The sequence below is a fragment of the Uloborus diversus genome, chromosome 3 (genome assembly GCF_026930045.1).
Source record: "Uloborus diversus isolate 005 chromosome 3, Udiv.v.3.1, whole genome shotgun sequence".
NCBI lineage: Eukaryota > Metazoa > Arthropoda > Arachnida > Araneae > Uloboridae > Uloborus > Uloborus diversus.
Window position 1 is genome coordinate 76038101 of NC_072733.1, and position 21320 is coordinate 76059420.

Here is a 21320-nt window from a genome sequence, read left to right on the forward strand (position 1 = left end):
GTCAGATAAGCTAATTCGGAAATTTTCTGAAACGGACAGGAAAGAAACTTGTACTGGTTATAGTCAAAGGCTACAGTGAAAGCACTCTATCCTTATCTAATGTTACATCACAAGACGACACTTTAGGTCATTTAATTAATCCAAAATCATCTAACTCATTCTACTTCAGTCCTAAACCAATATGTGGTAGATGCGACTACTGTGTGCCAAGACAACATGAAATTTACCTTGTCAAAGGCAATAGCTCATACCAAAACAAACAACAACAATCATTCATATTTTTGGAGGTAAATTTAGATGTTTGCTAATTCAAAAAATATATGTCTCACTGTTCCCACTTACCAGGGGAACAGTGAGACGAAATTGTATTTTTTTTTAGTAATATTTTTTTTTAAATATTTTTTTCTAGATTCAATTTTATAATACCAAATACAGTGACAAATATTGTACCATCTAAAAAAAAGTTTCTCTGTTTTTTAATGAAAAAATTATGATTGAATTTTTGTGTCTCACTGTACCCTCTTCCTCTACTTCAAATTTTAAAAGTTTTTTTCACACAAATTAACTGGGCAAATTGTTATTGCGTTTATTTTTAGAAAAAAAATAGCTAAATTCTAGAAATTAGTTCTATATGCATCCTCTTTGTTTCAGATAGATAATAAATTTTACAACTAGAAGGGTGGATAATGGAATGGTTACATGTTACTAGAATGGTTACATGTTTTAAAATATTTTTGTTGAATCCATTCCAGTGATATTATCCATAGGCGATTGTGTTAACTTTCTTTATTAAACCATAAAAAGTGGCTTATATTACTCAACACAATAATTGAACATTTCGAGACAAAAAGAGGTACTTTAATAGATTCATCATTAAGAGCTCTTCTGAGAATTTCAGAAAAACATCAGAAGTTTTTTCAATTCGAAATTTATGAAACAACATTTTCCTTAAATAAAAAAATTATTCAAGAGAACAAAGATTTTATTTTCATAATGTGGAAATGTTAACGATTCCTGATTTTCTTTCTTTTTTTAATTTTTAATTTTGATTTCAAAAAAATCAAGACTAAAAACATACATTGTTGGTATTATAAAATAAAATACAAATACAGTATGCACAAAAATCACAACACATATATGTTTAATTTTCTACATACTGTACAATTTTCTGTTAAAGAAAAGGTATGCAATATATATAAAATTAAATATGATGAACGTCGAGGTTCTACTCACAAATGTCACAAGACATTTTTTTGTGAGCTGTTTCAAAATCGTGCAATATGTATCTGAAACAAAAGGAGATCAAACGAAAGGGAACAAAATCATCCTTTGCATGCAGCAATGTATTCAAAATATTAACAATTAAAATCTGAAAATACAATTAGCAATGACTCATTCAAAAAATGCTCTAAGTCACTGACAATAAATTCAAACAGATACATTTTCTTAAAAAATTAACAAGTCTTCAGGAAGGTTTGCTCATTAGCAGAAATGAATAGTAACATAAAATTTTACAATTTAAAACTCTAATACCATATAAATAAGTAATATGACATCTACCATAAAAGATTCAAAAAAAAAAAAAAAAAAAAAAAAAGAAGAAAACAAAAACCACAAAAAATAACAATCAATCACTTATAAAAATAAATTTTTACAAATATAACAAAATTTATATTCTATATTTCTGTATAAGCTGTAAAAGCACATGATTGGGAGTGAGATGTTTGTGAGTAAGTATTTCATTAGTCATTGGACTTGTTTCATTTCCATTATCCAACCATTCCTGAATTGCAGACATTTCATAACTGTAGCCATCTGTTAAATGAAAAATAAGAAATGTATCTAAAAGTAAAAAACACATACTAAAATATGAAGCATTGAAATGTATTCCAAAAATATACAAAAGCCAACAAGCAAATTAAAAGAGAGCAAACATATGCTGATATGTGTGCTATATCATATACATAAGCATCAATAGCTAGAAATTTAACATAACATTAGGTAAGAAAAAAACTCACATTAATAAAATATGGAATATAAGTATTGCAAAGCATCAAAATTTTGCATAAAGGGTATCACAAAAGTTGAAGCACACACAAAATAAAGAAGAAGCTCTCTTTGTAACAAAAATTTGTTTAAAAAATATCAAAACTGTCTGCAAACTTAGCAAATTTTCTGCACACAGCCTTCTCCCTTTTGCCTATATTATCTGGGTCTGCCAATAGATATCCGCAAAACACACACCTTCTGCAATCAGAAACCCTATCCCGTACATTGTTTCAAACCTGAATGCATTCATATATAATACAACTTAATTTTTAATCATCTCTTTTTCCTACCTCTCTTTATATCCCCGCTTAGCAAAATAGGCGTAGCATGACCAAAATTTTCCAGGAGGCACAGGGTTCAAATTTTAGGAAGACAGGAGGAGTTTTTTCCACCCCCACCCACCCACATACTTATATTAAGCGGGGGGGTACTTATGTATAGGCATGTATTTTGTTGTTTTTAAACATACTATGCATTGAGAAACCTGAATGTTCTTAGTGAAATTTGAAATGATCAGCTTGGGGAGCAATGTTTCATATGATAGGAATACCTCAAGAACTTTTTTTCATTTATATATTTAAACAGACTTTGAACAAAATATTAACAATCGGAAGAAGTTGTAAGTGAATTTGTTCAGAAAAGCAAGAGGTATATAGTATGAATTTTTCAGGTTTAAATACTTAATTTACCTTGTGCTTACATTTTTTATAAGAAAAACAGTGGCTCTTACTATTTTGATGAATTGTGTTTACAATTTATTCAACTTTTTCTTAGTTACCAGTTACCATGAAATCCTATTGTGACAATACATAGAATGTATCAGAATGATTATGAGATTATGATAATCTTTGCTTCGATTTATAACTATGATGAAAGAAAAGGAGTAAAATTGCAAAATGACCAAATAAGGAGCCCTGGCACTGAACTAAATCTTATAATTTGTTAAATATATATACTATCTGTTTCTTAAACCTTTTCAATTTTACTCCGGCTTCATGAACAGAAAAAAGAAAAATCAGAAATTTTGTCTCAAAACTGAAATCATCCATTGAGGGAAAAGGAGGAGCAAATACTATATCTAAAAACTTCACTGGACCATAGTGTGCTTAACAAAGTTACTGTTCGCGAGCAAAATTAACTATCTCATTGGATCTAGTAGTCAGCCTCCCCCCCCCCCATTGGGAGATCACAAGAGGGTAATGAAAAAAAAATTCTATAAGTTTAACTAGGATAAGTGCTCTGAAATGAAAAATGATGAAATAAGCTTTGTGCTACAATATGATTGAAGTGAAAAACCAATGTAAATAAAGCACACATTTTTAAGAAGATACAGAAAATAGCTATTTTATTAGCCATTGTTGGATTTCTGGCCACTCTTGACTTTTCATCTGCCAAAATTATTTATAAATGGTCTTTGGTCTTTGTCTACATTTTTCCTGATATTTGGATGCAATATTTTGTACTTTTTCAAATAATGTATTCAGATTATCAACACAAACCAAGAGTAAATGAATATATTTTGCCTTTTCATGCATTATAATATTTTTTCAATTGTTATCTTATTTAGTATTCATTTGGCATGGTTATGGCTGACAAATGCTGGGAGAAAAGAAAAAGAAATCAAAATTACCGATTTGTAAGTAATGATTGAGAAATTAGCAAAAATTCCTTACTTTATTCTAAAAAAATTACATCTTTCAGTACATTACCTGACACTAAGCTAAAGAGAGAGTATATCTTTTCTTTCTCTCTCTTACAATAAAACAGATTTTACAGATATAGTTTCAAGTTAAAAAAAAAAACTCAGCTAAGTTAGTAGCAAACCTAGAATTTTGAAATTTATGTCTCAAAAATGATAATGCAAACAATTTAGCATAATTTTATGATTCAACACAGTTCCAAATTATTATTTTTAAAGTGCAACAAGCATATAGAAGATCAAACAATTCTGATATTGTGATAATGTGGGATGCAAAATTCCTGGTTGTATTTATTTCAAACATCAGACATTTTTTTTAACTGAAAATAATTACACTTGTTCTGTATAGACTTATTGAAAAAGTCATTAAGGTTACAACAAATAATAAATAAGTTTCTGCATCAGCCCATTCCGTAATGCAATTTTTAACTATATTTGTAATTACCCCGGTGAAACTTCAAAAGGTGTCAGTGAGCAGAGTAGTAATAGTTAATTAAAGAGCAAGATCACTACTTTTTTGCTCTTTCTTCATATCTATTGTTTCATATTGTTCAATATTTTATATTCGCAATAACCTTTCCAAGACTGGTAGTATAAGGAATCAACAATATCAATAGTACATCACAGGGTAAGATAAAATAAATTGAAATAATATTTCTAAAGATTTTGATGATTTTGAAGTATACTTTTCTTTCTAACTTTGGAGCAATTCAGATGCCAAACATTAAATGCCCAGATTTTTTTCAGAGGGCCAGGATTCCCTTGTGCCCCCTTTCCCTTCGATGTTAGGCCAATGGGTTAAAGAAAATCGTATCAAAAAAATTAATTTCAATCTTTTTTCATTGATTTCAATTAATATGATAAATTAAATGAAAAAAGTTCCAAATAATATTCTTGATGCGATTTTCATTCTAATTTCGGAATAATTCTGGTGCCATCAGTTGGGGGGGGGGGGGGCACGCGCCCTCAGTGCCCCTTATGCTACGCTTGTGCTGCTCATTCCTGATGTTAAACTGCAGTCATTCTGACGCAATCACACATGTTCACTTTTCATTTTCAAGTTATCAAAATTTCATTTTCAACCAATTGAAAAAGTTTCAAAAGATAACTCTGAACACCTTCTCCTAAATTCACCAAGGTGGCTTATATTTGCGTTTGTGAGACTCTTGGAAGAGAGCCCCCAAATCCGTCCCCTTTTAAGACATGCAAAGATAGCTTAAATTGAGTTCTTAATACTTTAGGTTCAAAAAACTTAGGTTAGAACACCTGAAACCCTTCGCCTAAAATCCTAAAATCACCAAAGAGCATTTTCCCTTCCCATCCCCAATTCTTGCATCACTTAAGACAGCCTAAATGTTTAAAAGACTTTAGCTTCTTTCAAAAATACCTAAGGGAGAAATTCCAAACCCTCCCCTCAAACTTCAAATTGTCTACAAGTGTGTTTTTACGACTCTTGTTTCCAACATATCTCAATAAATTACCCTCCCCCTAGCTATCTTTTGATAAAAGATATAATCGTTTTTTAGAATCAATTCAATTCAAAAATTGCGGACTTGCGCTTTTTACGAGAGCACTAGCATACTTCCACAGTAAAACTGTATTTTGTTTTCTTTCTTTTACTCCCCCCCCCCCAAATCAAAAACAACTTTGATTGAAAGACAATAGAATTAAGTTACTCACCAAGTTCTGGACGATTTTTCAGGAACAGGCCAGAAATGCAGGACTGTTGCCAATCAATATTTGAAAATGTCTTTGATTTATTTTTTCCTGATTCTTTCCCAAACTATTTCAAGTTTTCCAACACTTCTAAATATCTAATAATTTCTGGTTTTTGGCCACTGTGGCCAGTCTTTATAAATGCTATTTTTATTAAAAAAATGCGATTTAGAAGTTGAAATTTTTGAAAATGATGTTTTTGTAATTGGAACTTTCTCGAAGGTTTTGTTTCATGCTTGACCTTTTTTTCTTTTTTGTAACAAGTACATATTTTTTGAACTCCTGTTTTTTAAAGATACATTCTGTGATTCAAAACAGGTCATATAAAGACAGAAGAAAACATTCTATTGAGTTAAAAAAGTATTATATGTGCGATGTAGAGCCCATCCCAACATGCAACTTTTAATCTCATTATTACCTGCAGCAACAACTGGGCACCTCATCACATCATGAGTTATAGGACAGTAAAACTCACTTAGGACCATTTCATCATCATTTTCAGGCATGACATGCTGCCATAAGGGATTCTTCAGACTCTGAATTCCTCGTAAAATTTTATTTCGATGACCCAAACTTTCTGAAATAGAAAATAATCACAATTTGAACTTGGAATTATAGTAATGAAAAGCAAAGAATAAATTTCAAATATATATATATATCTATCTCCCATAACAATGAATTCAATTTCCTGTAGCCTGATAGCAAAAAATAATTAAGCTAAGTTAATAGTTAACATTAGAAGAATTACCAACCTTATGAAAAGAAAAACAGGAGATTGAATCAAAGTTTCAAAGGAGAAAAAAAAAAGTTTAAACTAGCAAGGGCGGATCCGGTAGTTTTTCAAGGAGAGGCAATTGTTTTTTACCTTACCCCTTACTGCATATCTGATTTACACCTGCATGGGGGGAGGGGGGCTGTCACATCATGCTTATTTTAAACAAATAAAATATAGATTTAGCCAATGAGGTCCCAAACCTATTCTTTTCCATTGATAGAGAAATTCTAAAATTGCGTTTTAGAAATTACGTTTTGTGATAACTCCGGGGAAATGTCTCGAAATCCTCTGTGCCAAACATCAAAAAATGTTTTCTGAAATTGCACTTTTTGGAACTTGTTTTCAAAAATTAACAGAGGAGTCATTGAATCCATTCTTTTCCCTAATACTAGGTACATACTACATAACAATCGTGTTTTTAAAACCTAAATTTTGCAAAATGCTCTGGAGAAGGCCTTTAAACTCCTCCTTTTAAAATCACTAGAGATGGACAAAATAATGAAGAAGAAATAATAGAGGTTGTCTCCACAGCTGATCAAGCGATTCTAAGCTTAAAACTGAAAAACTATTTTTATTTGTGACTGCCAACAAAAAAGCAAATTTAGTACAGATTGGTCTATGATGAAATTGTATTGAATAACAAAAAACAAGTAAAGATTCCAACTACTTCATTGGATAAGAGTCAATATTTAATTAATATGCTTAGATTTTTAACACAGCCCCGATTTTATGTTTTCTTGCTTGGAACGTTTTTTAACACAGGCCCGACAAGTAAAATCGAGGTTCCACTGTATTCTAGTTTATTCCATTTTTGTTAAAAATATTCTAAAATGGGTTTTAATTTCAAACCATTTTATTCTTACTAAAAAAATAAATAAATAAATAAAATTTCTTACATGCACATACCTTATGTTAGATTTGTTGTAGATAATATCATTTAAGAAAATGTTTCTTCCAATTTTTTCTTGAGCTTTTTAAAATTTGAAAAAGATAACAATTTTTTCTGCCAGTAAAATTTTTTTTTTTAATGCTTTGTTTTCTGGCTTATTTTGTTCAAAAAAAGCCATGGAAAAATATGTGAAACCATTTTATATTTCAAACACAGTATTAAAATCATCTCATGGTGCATCACAACATACCTTGCATCAATATACAACAAAACCTCTGAGGCAACACTTTTAAACACATTATACACATTTAAAAGAAAAATAACAGAAAAACAAGTCATAACACTAACCAACTTTCAGAGCTGTAAGTAAATTTTCATGTGTTAAGTATAAAAGCTCTTTTCCATCTATAGCATTGCTTTGGAATGTTTCTGTTAGTCCTTCAAGCTTGAGAGACTTTAACCAATTAGCTACATCATCAACAGACCAAGAAGTTATATTTTGATGTTTTTCCCCAATGAAGACACAATTTTGTTCATCTCCAGAGGACATCTTTAAAGCTGTGTTCATTAGTTCTTGTTTATTTAAAGACCATATCACAACAGTTTTATCATTTGAGCCAGAAACAAGAAAAGACTTCCAGAAAGCACAGCATGTAACATACCTGTAACAAAAAGAAAAAAAAAAGCAAATAAAATGAATTTTAAAATGTGTTTGTTCTAAGTCTTCTGCAAAACATGTCAATCAATAGAATTGTAATTGAAAATTCAAAAGACAATTCCGAAACTGACCATTAGGGTGGTCCTTATATGAAGACAATTTTTGCAATTTTTTTTTTTTTTTTTTGTCAATGGGGCACCCCATGATTTTGCTCTAGTCTACAAAAAAGAGGTATGGTATTTTTTAAAAGTTTTTAAAGACAAATTTAAAACAAATTTTTAAAGACGAATTTTTTTTAAGGGTCGATACCACAGCTAGAAACTTCTGAATTTCAGGAAAAAATCCAAGTTTATCTAACTTCAGTAAAAATTGTACTTATAAAGCATTTCCTACAACTTAAAATTAATCAAATCTATAAAATCAGAAACACACTAAGTTAAAAGAATTGCAAAAATGAGTAAGAGGGACATTTTAGGACAGGGATAGGCAACCCCTAAACTAACTGCCAATCTACTTTTCAAGTATGGTGAACACTAAGGTCAACTTAAAGATCAACTTACTTTACACAACACTAAGATCAACTTACTTTGTATGGGAGACTGGCCCTCCTCCTTGCTGTGGTAAAACCCAATGGTAAAATTTCACTCAAAGCAGTATACTTTCTTTTAAAATTCGTAAAACATTCGTACCAAATTTTATCTGAATCTAACTTTTGTGATTTTTCAAGAACAAAGGGCAAACAAATTTTTTTTTCTGGAAACTTAAAAATTGGCACTTGCAACGATTTAAAAAAAGTTTGTAAGAATATTCAAATATCTTTTGATGAAGTTGAGCCTATTGTTTTTCTCCAGAAATGTATTTTTTTCGACTTTTTTAATGACAAAAAACATAGTACAGAATATTATTGCGATCGACTGAAAAAAGGCTCAAGATCAACCAGTCGATCACGATTGACGGGTTGCCTATCGCTCCTTTAGGGCAATTGGCAGTACAATGCAAATATGAATATTAACTTCTTAATTGCTTCACAAGCAGCAACATGAACTGCTTTTGTTTCTCACCTTCTTTATGAGATTTGTTGTACTCTTCTATCCATGCCAATCCATGCCTTGCTATATTATTTACAGATCTTAATCAGAGATGCCACTCTCTTATTCAAGCTTTCAGTAGAAGTTCAAAAAATTTTCAGTAGTTTTCAGTGCTTATCAGTAGTTAACAATGCCCGACAAACGCTAACACAAAAGTCGAAAGTCAAACATATAGCGACGTCGAAAATTAAAAGGTTATATGTATTATACCAAGTAAACTTGTTCATCAAGATTATAAGAGGAAATATGGAATTAAATATACACTGGATAATAATTTGAATTTCTTCACTGCTTAATGCAAGTATGATTTCCTTTTTGTATCAAGAGCATCCATGAATCTAATATTAAATACTATGAATCCACTTAAATAATTTTGTGTGCTATGGCAAAAAAGCTTAAAGCAATTTTCAAAATATTTATTCATATGTACAGAACTAATAACAAAAGTTAATATAAATTTTTTAAATGACATACCTTTTTCACATGAGGATGACTGTTACTTATATACAGCTTATTTTTTCAAGATATTTTAAAACACATTTAAAGCAAAGTCTTTAAAGGAAAAAAATAGATGAAATAATTTAACTTTTTAATCTGAGTCCATGAATTCTAGAAATCTGTTGCAAGCCAAACAGAAGATAGTTAAACATGCTGTGCTGACTAATTCCTCCTTCGGTTGTTTTTTTTTTCTAACAAAAATCATTCTGAAAAATTTCAACAACTTGAAGAAAAAAGAAAAAAAAAGTCTGGGAACATTTCCTTAAACAGCTGTTTAGAATGGTCTGCAGTAGCAATGGGCAAATTATGCTCCATCAAAAAACGAGTGAAAAGACACTCTGCTTTGATGACTTCCAAGTTTTCATCTTTTTTTCTGAAGAAAGTGGAGACTTCTTTAGTGTTCTGCACCGCCTTGGAGTTTTCAACATGCGACTTCGCTGAAACGTGCCGCCGACAATCGTCGCGGCCGCCGTGCGCCAAACTGAAGTTTTTTGTACAAATCGTACAAAACGCCATTTTCCGATATTTTAGATTTTTCCAAGCAAGGAAACTCATTGGTGTAAACGTCTGTGAATTTCTGACAACTTTTTTTTTAGCCCGACTCTCTGGAAGAGGGGACGTCGATCGAGTGTTTCCATCCATTAAAGAAAATAAACAAATCAGAGAAAAGAAACACCAGAGACAAAAAACACACGTGCGAAGCAAGGAGCAAGCGAACGAACAGGGTTGCTGCAAATATCACCCAACGTGGTGGGGAGAATTTCCGGTTAGAACCGGATTCTTTTGCTTTCTACCGTCGCCATTTCTCCATCTCCCATTGTCAGCGACTGCAGACTTCCATAATCGTCAGTACTCGCTCGCTTTGGCGATCGCCAATTTTTTTTTTTTTTCATTGCATTTAGCGTTTGTTGATGTCACAAAAATTTTCCGTAGAAAAAAGGGCCTTTTCCGTAATTCGTAGTTAACTTACTTTTTAAAATTTTTTCCGTAGTAACTACGGATAATCCGTAGCGATCGGCATGTCTGTCTTAATTAGAAATGCCCCTCTACGAACGATGATAGTGAAACCTTCTTCCCATTATAGTGTCCTTTAAAAGCAGTACCACTGCCCTTAATCCACAAGATAAAATGAACCTCTAAAAACAACCATTGCTAAAAATTTTAATGCCACCAGTCTGCGCCATGAACCCCCCCTCCCTGTCCCTCCCTCTCATTGGTGAGCACTTCAGTCTCATTACACTTGTCTCTTAAGATTAGATGCATTTCTATTTTATCACCTCTTTTTCTTACATATTCAAACTCTGAATTTCTATTTAAGATTTTTACTGTGCTATTTTATGTAAAGTCATGCAGCCCTTTTAAAAACTGAATCTGGGTTTACCTACTAGGGTACCCTTCGATGGCTTATGGTCTCCCTCAGTTTTTAAAGCGTCCACCATTTTCCCTTTCATTTCTTGAAAAATATTATTGTCAAAAAATTTAAGGGCAAAGGGTTCCTGTAAAGCAATATAACTAATGTTCAAAAAATAGTTTATTACACTTATAAACTTCATAATTAATTATTTCATATCCTTTTGAGCAGATAATCATTTCATCGGGTAAAACAAGCAGTTACTGCTTGAAATCAACTCTTTGGATAATATTTTTTAACAAACAGGTATATACATTGTAATATATGCTATTACAGATTTGTCTTGCTTGGCAGCTCAGAATGATCTCTAAATTTATATTTCTTGAGAGTAAATTTCCTCTCTCATCCATTGTGTGTGTGTGTGTGAGCATGATGTAATCCCCAAGAAATTTTAAGCATATTTTGAATGGAATTTTTTAAAACAAATATGAGGGTAACATTTAATTCTCTTTCAGTTGTCTAGAGGATAGAACTATTCAAAATTGATTTTTGTTGAACTCAACAATTCTGATGCACTTCTGGTCACTTATGAATTGAAGCATCAGATATGGCAGTATGAAAATTATTAACCTAAAGTTAGGAAGTGAGGTGAAGAAAAGTATGAAAATTGCCGTGATTGATAGAGCTCAATAAATATTAAAAACATTTTGAACACAGTATTTCAGGCCCTGTTGACTCAACTACATCTGGCTTGAATATAATTTCCCTTTTTGATCCTTTTTTAAAAATTTATTCATTAGTTTATTAAATCATTTATGTACTCACATATTAATTCACATACATTTTTTTCATTTACTTATTCACTTAATTAATCCTTCATTTACTTACTATTTTATCCATTTACTATATTCACTCATTTTATATTAATTAATTTGTTTATTTGATTATTGTTTCATTATTTATTTATTTGCTAATTCATTCATTTATCTATTCCTTATTTGATAAAAAAGTATTTTCAAAAAAAAAAAAAAAAGGTAAATATTTCACTGGACAAATTCCTATTTTTCACTTTGCCCAATGAAAAACAATAAGTGAAAAATTTCCACCTATTAATAAAGGTCAAATTTACAGTCGAAAATGAAAAATAATACTTTATTGTTTGTTTTATTAAAAAATACATTATTCTTTCTTTATGTGCTATAACTTTCATAACAAATTTCCAATTTGTTCATTTTGAAAAAGGGAAGTAAACTTAACTATTTCCCTTTGTCCCAAATTTCCCTATATATCTTAAATTATTTGTTCATTTCTGAAATAGTGAATATTTTTTCTAACAGAAACAAGCTGAATCATAATGGCTTTAGGACATCAAAAGACAGTGTCATATAAGAATATGCATAGTGCCTTACTGTCCGTGTGTGCCTTAAAATATAATGCCAAGACTCTTGATTTTATTCATATCATAAATCTATTAATTCAGAAAAAAAGATTTTTTCTATAAAATGAGAAATTGCAGTTGACCCATTTGATAGGTCCAGAGTTACCAACTTCACAAGGTGATTTTTTGTTACCAAAAGCCCTATTTTGAACCTTTTCCAGTACAATGCAAGAACTTTGCTGTGGTTTTAAAAACTTTAAAATATTTAGATTAAGCATTCTATCATTTTGAAGCATTGAACTGGAAATGTGGCTGCTCATTGTTTATTTGGGTAAATTAAAAATAATAAATATAATTTAAAAAAAACAAAGACAACTGTTAATTTTTTCTCACCTTTCAATTTAAATTATGCCTAGCAGAAGACATTTTAGATGTGCTCTGAAATCACACTTAATTCACAGATTATATCTTCATCATAACTCAACACAAATGTAGTTAAAATCTATAGCATTGTTTGCAGCTACTTGTATTCTTTTATAACAATAAATAATGATCAAGCTAAAATCAGCACTATTTTTTTTACCCGTCATTCAAAAATTAAGTGTCTTAAAAATGTTGCATATTGATATGGAATAGCAACATCTTTTGTTGTTTCCGAAAATGTTGGAATTGTTGATGCAATTTTAGTGTCATTTGTATCTTTTGATTTCAGTCTTTTTGCAATTGCTGATCATTTTCCTCTTATACACTTATGAGCAGAAAAGTGTTGCACATTTTTAACACACACTCACATTAGTTCCATTCACCTCTGCTGATTTTACGCATTTAAAGGTCATTTTATATCAAATAGATATATTTTTACTGCATTGTTTATATTGATTTGTTTTGCAAAAGAATGATAGAAAAAGACAAAAATATTAGTGCCTCTAATAGAAAAAATAAAAAAATGTTTAAAACCTGGTATGCTTTTCTAGCTTTTCTAATAGTTGCCCAGAATTCTGAAAAGAAAAAAAAATATATATATATATATATACATACATACATACATATACACACAAAAAACAACAGTATATATTTGGCTAAGGTGAAGCAAATGTAAAGGAACAGAATCATTATTTGGTGTATGTGTGACTGAGTAACAAAACTTTGTGTAGAAGCAGAGTTCCCCTATTAGGTTAGGAAAGATAAAGCCTATTGAAGAATGATTCATCCTTGATAAGCAGGCACAATCGCATCGTAAGTAGGGGTGGGCGGTGCATCAATGCATCGTCAAAAACCAGTGTGCATCCCACATCATTAAACCGGTTTCAAATTTTTCTCTAAACTGATGCAACGATACTGCTTCAATGTACAGACATTGGTCCAGGGTTGCTGTCGTTTTAATTTCGACTTGTTAAATTAATCTTAAATTAGCAGTGCGTCAATCCAATTTCGCTTAACAATGAAAGAGCCAAGAGTTTGACCTTCATTTCTCCCAAAACATGTAAGAAAATCCCAAATGTTTTTAGTTATTGACGAAAAATATATTGATAAACTAGCAAGTTTATTATATAGTCACTTGCCAGAAAAAAAAGCAAATTTAAAGAGCAAAATAGTAACAAAAAATGCAGACATGTATTTTGGTGTTACAAGCAGGGGAGTTCCTGAAACAGGGGTCAGTCACATGTCGGTAACGTGTAGTGTCAACGACCCCCCCCCCCCAAATATATATATATATAAACTTATTTTATGTAAATATGAAATTTATACAAATTTCAGAAACTCATTCCTATTTTTTGGGTATAACAATAGTTTGGAAGACAAATATAGACTGTGAATAAATTTTATGCAAAATTGTTCTAGACGCCATATGCAACTTCCCCCTCCCTCTGCAATATTGGGCACTATTTTTGTTCAATTTGTTAGACTAAATATAATTTAAGATGAATTGATTGAAATTTTCAGAATTAAAGTATTTATATTTTTTATAAACTATGAAATTTTCTTTGAGTGTCACCTGGTGCAGCCCCCCCCCCTTCCCACTACTGGTTAAAAGGAACCTTTTTTTAATGCAAGAATATGTGAACTTTTGAATGAAATACATGACTTTGCATTCATTTACTCACAGCTTTCTGCACTGAAAGAACAGGCTCATTGTAATTTCAAAACTTCTTTTCAATATTTTTCACGAACTTGCACTTTTAGCACTGCTTTATAATATAAATAATTCCTTTCTGGTGCTGGAATCTGTTAGTTTGTATCTGACATGTTATACAGAGTGCAACTAAAATGTAACCAAACTTTTGCCGCTCACACAGCTTTCGTCTGCACCTCCTATCTGGCCAAGCATGGCATCACTGTGCTTCTTCACCCCTCTACAGCTCAGACATGTCTCTCTCTGACTTTTTTTTGTTCCTGCTCAACAAAAGGAACCTCAAGAGAAGGCGTCTCTAGTCAATAGAGGACATCAAAAAAGTGTAACCAACAATCTAAATGCTATCTTGGAACACACATTTAAAAAATGCTTTGAACAGGGGAAGGACAGCTACCACTGGCGTATCGAAGTCCAAGAGATCCAAAGAATATTAAGTGCATTTGTCAAAATGTTCAGTAAAATTGTTGTTCCAGTAAAAGTTCAGTTACTTTTCAATCACACCCTGTACAATTTTTATACCTCGTATATACACTCTATAGCAAAAAAATTGACGCACTAAGAAGCAATCATCCGATTGCTTTGAAATTTTGTATACATGAATGTTTTGATCAGATATACAAATGATTAAAATTTGGTGTCTAATGAATGCCTAATGATAGTTTGATCTCCAGCGCATCGAAACTGCGCATCCAGCACATGTATATGAAGAGCAGCTCTACAACAGTTGTTACAACTTTCGGATTGATTGCGATTCAGATTACCTTTCAACAACTTAAAAATGCCTCGCCACGTGGTTCGTGCTCATTATGTGCAACTGTCAGAGTTTAAAAAAGGTTGTATCAATAGATTGAAAGAAGCCAATTGGTCAAATCGGAGAACCGCTTGTCATTTGAGCCGAAGCGATGCGGCGATTCAAAGATGCTGGCAAGGATGGGTGGAATTTGTTTTGACCTTGAAAGGGATGGGTATCAAGAAAGTGGTGCAGTGACCCTTTTTAAATAAGAATATCTCCAAATTCAGGGGGTCTGGAGTGTTTTCCTCTGAAAAAACTTTCTAAAAATAGATATAAAATTCTGCATTTTGAGGTTTTATTAAGGGGGTAATTAGGACTATATCGGGAAAAAATAGGCAAACAAAAACATTTTAAAAGTTAAACATTCTTTTACAAATTAAAATCCATTAAAATAAATATAGCTTTGGTTCAACAAATCATTGATATTGATAGACAAAGAAGAGCACGGGAAGAGAAAAGATAATGCATCATCATTTGCTCACATCAGTTTTCTGTATCAGTGGCGGCGACTCAGGTGGGCAAGGAAGGGTGACCGCTCCCACACTTTTATCATCACCAAAGATCACCTGAATGTTTTTAAGATTTTAATTCAAAAAAATTCCTGTAGAGATCACTCCAACAATAAAATCACCAACGATAGCTTATAATTTTAATTTTTAGATTTCGGTTGCAAAAAATTTCCAGGGGTGAACTCGCAAACCTGCTCCCTTCTTCTTTCAACTTCAGAGAGAGGGCCTAAATTTGTGTTACTGAGACTCCAACTATTGAGTTTTTAAGGCTTTATCAGTTCCAAACAATTTTCCGGGGAGAACCTTTATCTTTCCTCATTAAGTAATTCCAAGATATCCTGAAACAGCATTTTTAAAACGATTCAACTTTGCAAAATTTTTGGTAAAGAACCTCAAAATGCCTTGCCCTCAGTTTGTTAAAGATGTACTAAATTTTCCTTTCTAAGAAACTAGTTTCAGGATTTTTTTCGTGAAGTTACCTTCACATCACCAAAGACAGCCTAAATATTTTTTTAGTACTTCAGCTTCAAAATTTTTTTACAGAAAAGCATCCGAATTCCCCCAAAAACAAAGATAGCCAAAAGTAGAGTCCCTATTTAGAAGCTACAGCTACGCTTCAGAGTTGCGCAATACAAAGAGCGACTTTACCAAGAGGGGTTGCTTTATGGCCTAGCGCGTGCAAGATTGGCGAGTAATCGTTCACTTCATTCTTCCTGTTCGTTTTTTTTTTAAACTTTTGCAGAACCAATACATGAGCCGTTAGATTACTATACAAAACACCATTCGATGCGTAAATACAGCCCCCCCTCCCACATTTTAGAAATATTATGAAAATTTAAAGGCTTAGATAGGGTAATATGAATGATTATACTTTCTTAAGCATTTCGTATACCAAAGTTATATTTAAATGAGTTCATTTGGAATGTTTTTAATTTTTATTCTGTTTGCGTAAAAATTTAATGATCTTTTTAAAACTATTTTTACTAGTACCTTTATTTGACAACAAAATTGCACATTTTTGCAGTATTGTTAAAATATTTTATATGATTCCTCCATGTATTATGGTGTAACATTCAAAATATTACCCAACATTCGAATTTTTTTCATGGATATTTAGTGTAAATAAAAATTACTACTTTGAGAAATGAATTAATCAACTTTAAAGCATTAATATAGAAAACGAGAAGCAAGAGCGTTTAAGAAATCTTTCAAAACCCGATTACAATCCTTGACAGTGAAAACTTGGAATTTGTCAGAAAGAAAATTCATTCCCTGCACCTTCCTCAGAAAAAACATGCTTTAAACTAACTATAAAGTCTGAAATTGTATATCGGCACTTAAAAAAAAAGCATTAAAGAAATTTAAAAAAAAAAAGAGGTGTCTGACTCTATTTTAAAAAATAAGAGACTTTTTTCTTAATTAAAAAAAAAAAGAAAAAAAAAGAAAGAAAGAATACAAAATACAGTTTGCTGATGTTATTATAAATGTGAACAATTAAGTAATTAATTTGGGGAACTTAAATGTGAATAAAATGTTAAGTAAGGTAGTTTTAAAGTTCAATAAATACCTTTGTGCAGAAAAAGTAAAACTAAGAAATAACAAAGTAATTGAAAAAAAAAAATTGCAGATTATTGCATATCTGAGTCTCATGGTTTCAAGGAATGCCTTTTTGAAGGCAAAATAAGTGGACTTGTGGATCAAAAGACATCCGACAAAAGCCCTTGTCTTTTCATTTTGTGGTTTCTTGAAGCCATTTCAAAGAGACTACATTTCAAATTGCAGGAAAAAAAAAATACTGCAGTACATCTGACTGGACAGCAAAACAATTCATTATATTAATTCGAATAAAATTAAAACTCTCACAGAATATAATTCAATATGCCTATAAACAAGTGTGAAAAGTATGCATGATATTTCTACATTTTAGTTCAAATCAATTAACTATTTCATAAAAAACTACAAATTATGCAATGTGTCAAAATTTTGATTCAATTATTGACATTAATAGCAACTACATATCTAAAGTTAAAATTCAGAATGTCTAGTCACTTTTACTTGATAGTTATGCATATTCATAAGAAAGTAACAAAACGTAAATTTAAATCCTCTTTGCATGCTGCAAAACCTTGGCAAGCATTGCTGTCAGCAAATGCATTCAAAAGTTTGCCAAGCTAAGCGTACACAAAAACAAATATAAAAGCAAAATTTAGAACAGACTGCGTTTACAGTGGTATAATTAAGTGATAATGACAAAATGAATGCATAGATATTGTATAGCACCTAAATAAGCAGGTTGTATAGGATATTGAGCAAAAATTAAGTAGGGTCTGGTGGAGTAAAGTGGTCATAAAATCGTAGGTTTTCAACTTAGAGAGGTGAATAATAAATACAATAAATTCTTTAAACACTTCAACCTTTTTAATGTTATTTTATATTGCATTCTTAAAGAACATGGTACATTGAATTTTAGGAAAAGAAATATTGATTTTAGTAGTTTTATAGCACTTTCTTTTCCCTATGTTTTTATGACCACTAATGAGTAAGAGTTCTTCAGACATGTAAGAAGCTTCCTGTGTAGTCAATCTGTTCATAATTCTAACAAATAAAATTTCTCAAGGAAGTTAAAAGAGGTATTTAGATTTTAAAATTTTTCACATTTCACAAAATATTTTTTTAAACCGAGTAACATTTTTCCAGTTGCAAAATTTTGTACTCAAAATGTAGTTTCTAACTGCCCTACTCTAAAATAAAATTTTCACATTCATCCGAATATTTATTTCCAAGCTATAGCCATTTATTTGACGTGTGACCACTTTACCATATGAAAACTTTCTCCCACTATGCCCTATAAACAGTGTGGATTCTTCACTACCGGAACACAAAAAATAAGATTTATAAATAAAGAAAGGGATTTTTCCAGAAAAAAATTGCACATGCATATAGATTAAACATCCATATATTGATAACAAATTGCAAGAGTTGTTCAGTGCTGTATTTCATCGGATTCTACATATTTTTTATAGCTTCTCAGACGCTCTATGTTAAGTCTACGGGAGAAAAATCTTTATTGCCTCCGGGGGGTAAACTGGAGGCTTTGACCAATGAGCGGAGGGTCGCGTATTGCGTGACTCTGAAGCGTAGCTTCTACATAGGGACTCTAGCCACAAGTAAAGTCTTCAGCTTCCAAAAATTTTAATGCATTTTATGCATTAAAATTTTTGCAGCATTTTTTTTTTTCAACAGCAAGAAATGCATTCTGACAAATAATGGTTTACTCTTGATAAGAAATAAATTGGACAGTTCCAAACAGTTATTTAGGTATTTTTAAGAAGTAAAGAACAAATACAATTATTTATAGTGCTTCATTTGCACTTTCCAGTCTCTAATATTTTAATACTTGATTGTATAGCATTACAGAAAAAATTGCTCTAACTCTGTTAGAAAAACTTATTTTAAGTTAAAAAACAGAAATAACTTAAGACTTTTCACAGTGACATTTTCTTTTCAATCACAAAGAGTGCAAAACGAAGAAAAAGAATAGAGGTTGTGTAATATGCTTTTTTTTTTGTGCTAAACAGATTAACAGTATGCAGTAGAAGTAAAATAAAAGCACCAAGCAATAACAAAAGAATTTTAAACATACTGGGTTTTTAATTAAATAAATAGCAAGATATGAAACTTGTGGGTCATAAAAATTTACCTCTAGCAATATGCTTCACAAATGCAAAAAAGAGGTACAGAGGTACGCCATCAAATTTTGTGTTTGACTAGGGAAATCGGGTAGGAACACATTGGGGCATAATTTGCTAAGTGTTCAAGGATGAAAGCATGTCACAAACTGCAGTATTTAGTGGCACAAGCTCTTCAAAGATGACCAAGAGAATGTGGAGGACAAACCATGCGATCAACCGCAGTTGACGTCAAGAGCAGATGGTAACGTGCATTGTGTTCGTGGAGTGCTGAACTCAGACTGCCGGTTAGGTGAGCGCATGATTACAGATCATATTGTTCATGATAAGATGACAATGCATACCAACCATGGTAACTGACTCAATCAGTGCTAGTGCTCCAACTGACTACCTAACGAAATAAGGAATCCCAAAGATTCCCAACTCCCTTACAGTACCCAACATGGAAGCAGCAGATTATTTTCTAATCCCAAAAGCGAAATCCTCCCTTAAAGAGCACTGCCATGGGTCCCTAAAAGCTGTCAAAGAAGTTTGCATGTGTCCCATTAAGGGCCTTTTGGAATCCAGCAACCATAGAGCCTTTGAGTCATGGAAAAGCTGATGGCACAAGTGTGTCAACGCTCAAGGATGTACTTTGATGAATTTTAAGGTATTATAGAAATATCTGAAATAAATATATTTTTCCGAAACGTTTCCCAATACTTTTTATACACACATTGTAACTGAAATGTTTACAGGATGTAAAAAGATTGAGATTTCAAGAAAAGCACGCAATTTTTGAAGAACGACATAATCAATATTATTATGTTCCCAAAACAATATGAGGTAGAAGTAAGGAAAATTCAACTCAAATATTAAAGATCTTCAATGAAATCGATTTTAATCTTTGAAATAGATTTAAATTTTGTAGACCAAAAAATATTAGCTTAAGAAACACCTGCTAGCAAAAAAAAAAAAAACTTTAATTCTTTCAAAATTGCTTTCCAAAACATTAGCAGTTCATTTCTGCATTTACTCTACTATTGGATGGTCTAAAAAACAACGGGGAATGAAAACCTAAGATATGTGAAGGTTTAAAATAATAATTGTCAATCTATTGAACTCGCCAAATATTTCAGTAAAGGGAGATCTTACGAGATAACTAGGAAAATATCATTTTGTAATTTACCTTTATGTCAATTTAACACTAAGAAAATACATGACCAGAATGTATAAATATAATCAAAATAATACATAGTCAATCAAAACACAGTCATGCGGATTCAAGAAAAATATAACAAAAGATAAAGATTTTGAAAGGGGAGGACACTATAAAAGGATCTTTTAAAATTGATGAACTTTTGGATCTGCCTACTTAACATAGAAAATAAGATAACTCCAGAAAAAAAAGAGACTGAAAAATACAAGAAATTGTTTAATAAAGGATTCGGAAATTTTACAATTATTTATCCATTGTTAAAACAAATTTTTATCTCTGGATAAAACGAAAAAGATCATCAACAAGTGAAATTAAACAATGCCTTACTATAACTTTACAAAAAAAAAAAAAAAATTCTGAAAGATAATATTAATTTTTATCTTTTAATACATTGAGAAAATTGAAAAGAAAGAAATATTCTTTAAAATAAAGTTTTTGATCAATTTATCAAGACTCTTAGACAAATAAATAAATAAATAAATAAATACCGTAGGTGCTGCTTATTGTGATCAGGGTTAATGTTATTATTGGCTTAATGTTATCATAATCACGAAGTCCCGAAACACTTGTATATTAACATGTGTTAAAAAAGTCGAACACTGTAATCAGTGTCTTCGCTTATTGTTAGCACTTTTTCATAAAGTCAATTTTTTTCCCTCGTTTCTGTTCCTCAATCAAAAGAAATAAGAAGGCAAACCCTGAGAAGTAGCTTCTGGGAAAACAAGTCCCCTTCTTAAAAATTTAAAGCAGAAGTAAAGCAGTAGAATTTTTCTCCCTGCTCAGTTACACTAAAAACTTCACTCTAAATGGTTCAAAATAAAGCGCAATAATTTCACTGTCCAGGAAAGAATTGACATTTTAAAATGCTTTGACAGTTTAACAGTGATGAGTCAAAG

General features: G+C 31.3%; 1 protein-coding gene across 2 annotated transcripts in view; it reads right to left on the reverse strand.

The window, feature by feature from the left end:
* Nucleotides 1-1003: 1003 nt before the first annotated feature.
* Nucleotides 1004-21320, reverse strand: part of LOC129218119 (WD repeat, SAM and U-box domain-containing protein 1-like) — a 73382-nt gene continuing 53065 nt past the window's right edge. For both annotated transcript variants that reach the window (XM_054852326.1, XM_054852325.1), the window contains exons 7-10: nt 13059-13099; nt 7477-7790; nt 5883-6041; nt 1004-1815 (exon numbers count right to left, since the gene is read on the reverse strand). In XM_054852326.1, the coding sequence (XP_054708301.1) occupies nt 1670-1815; nt 5883-6041; nt 7477-7790; nt 13059-13099 (660 nt within the window). In that variant the 3' untranslated portion in view covers nt 1004-1669. The remainder of the gene's footprint in view (nt 1816-5882; nt 6042-7476; nt 7791-13058; nt 13100-21320) is intronic.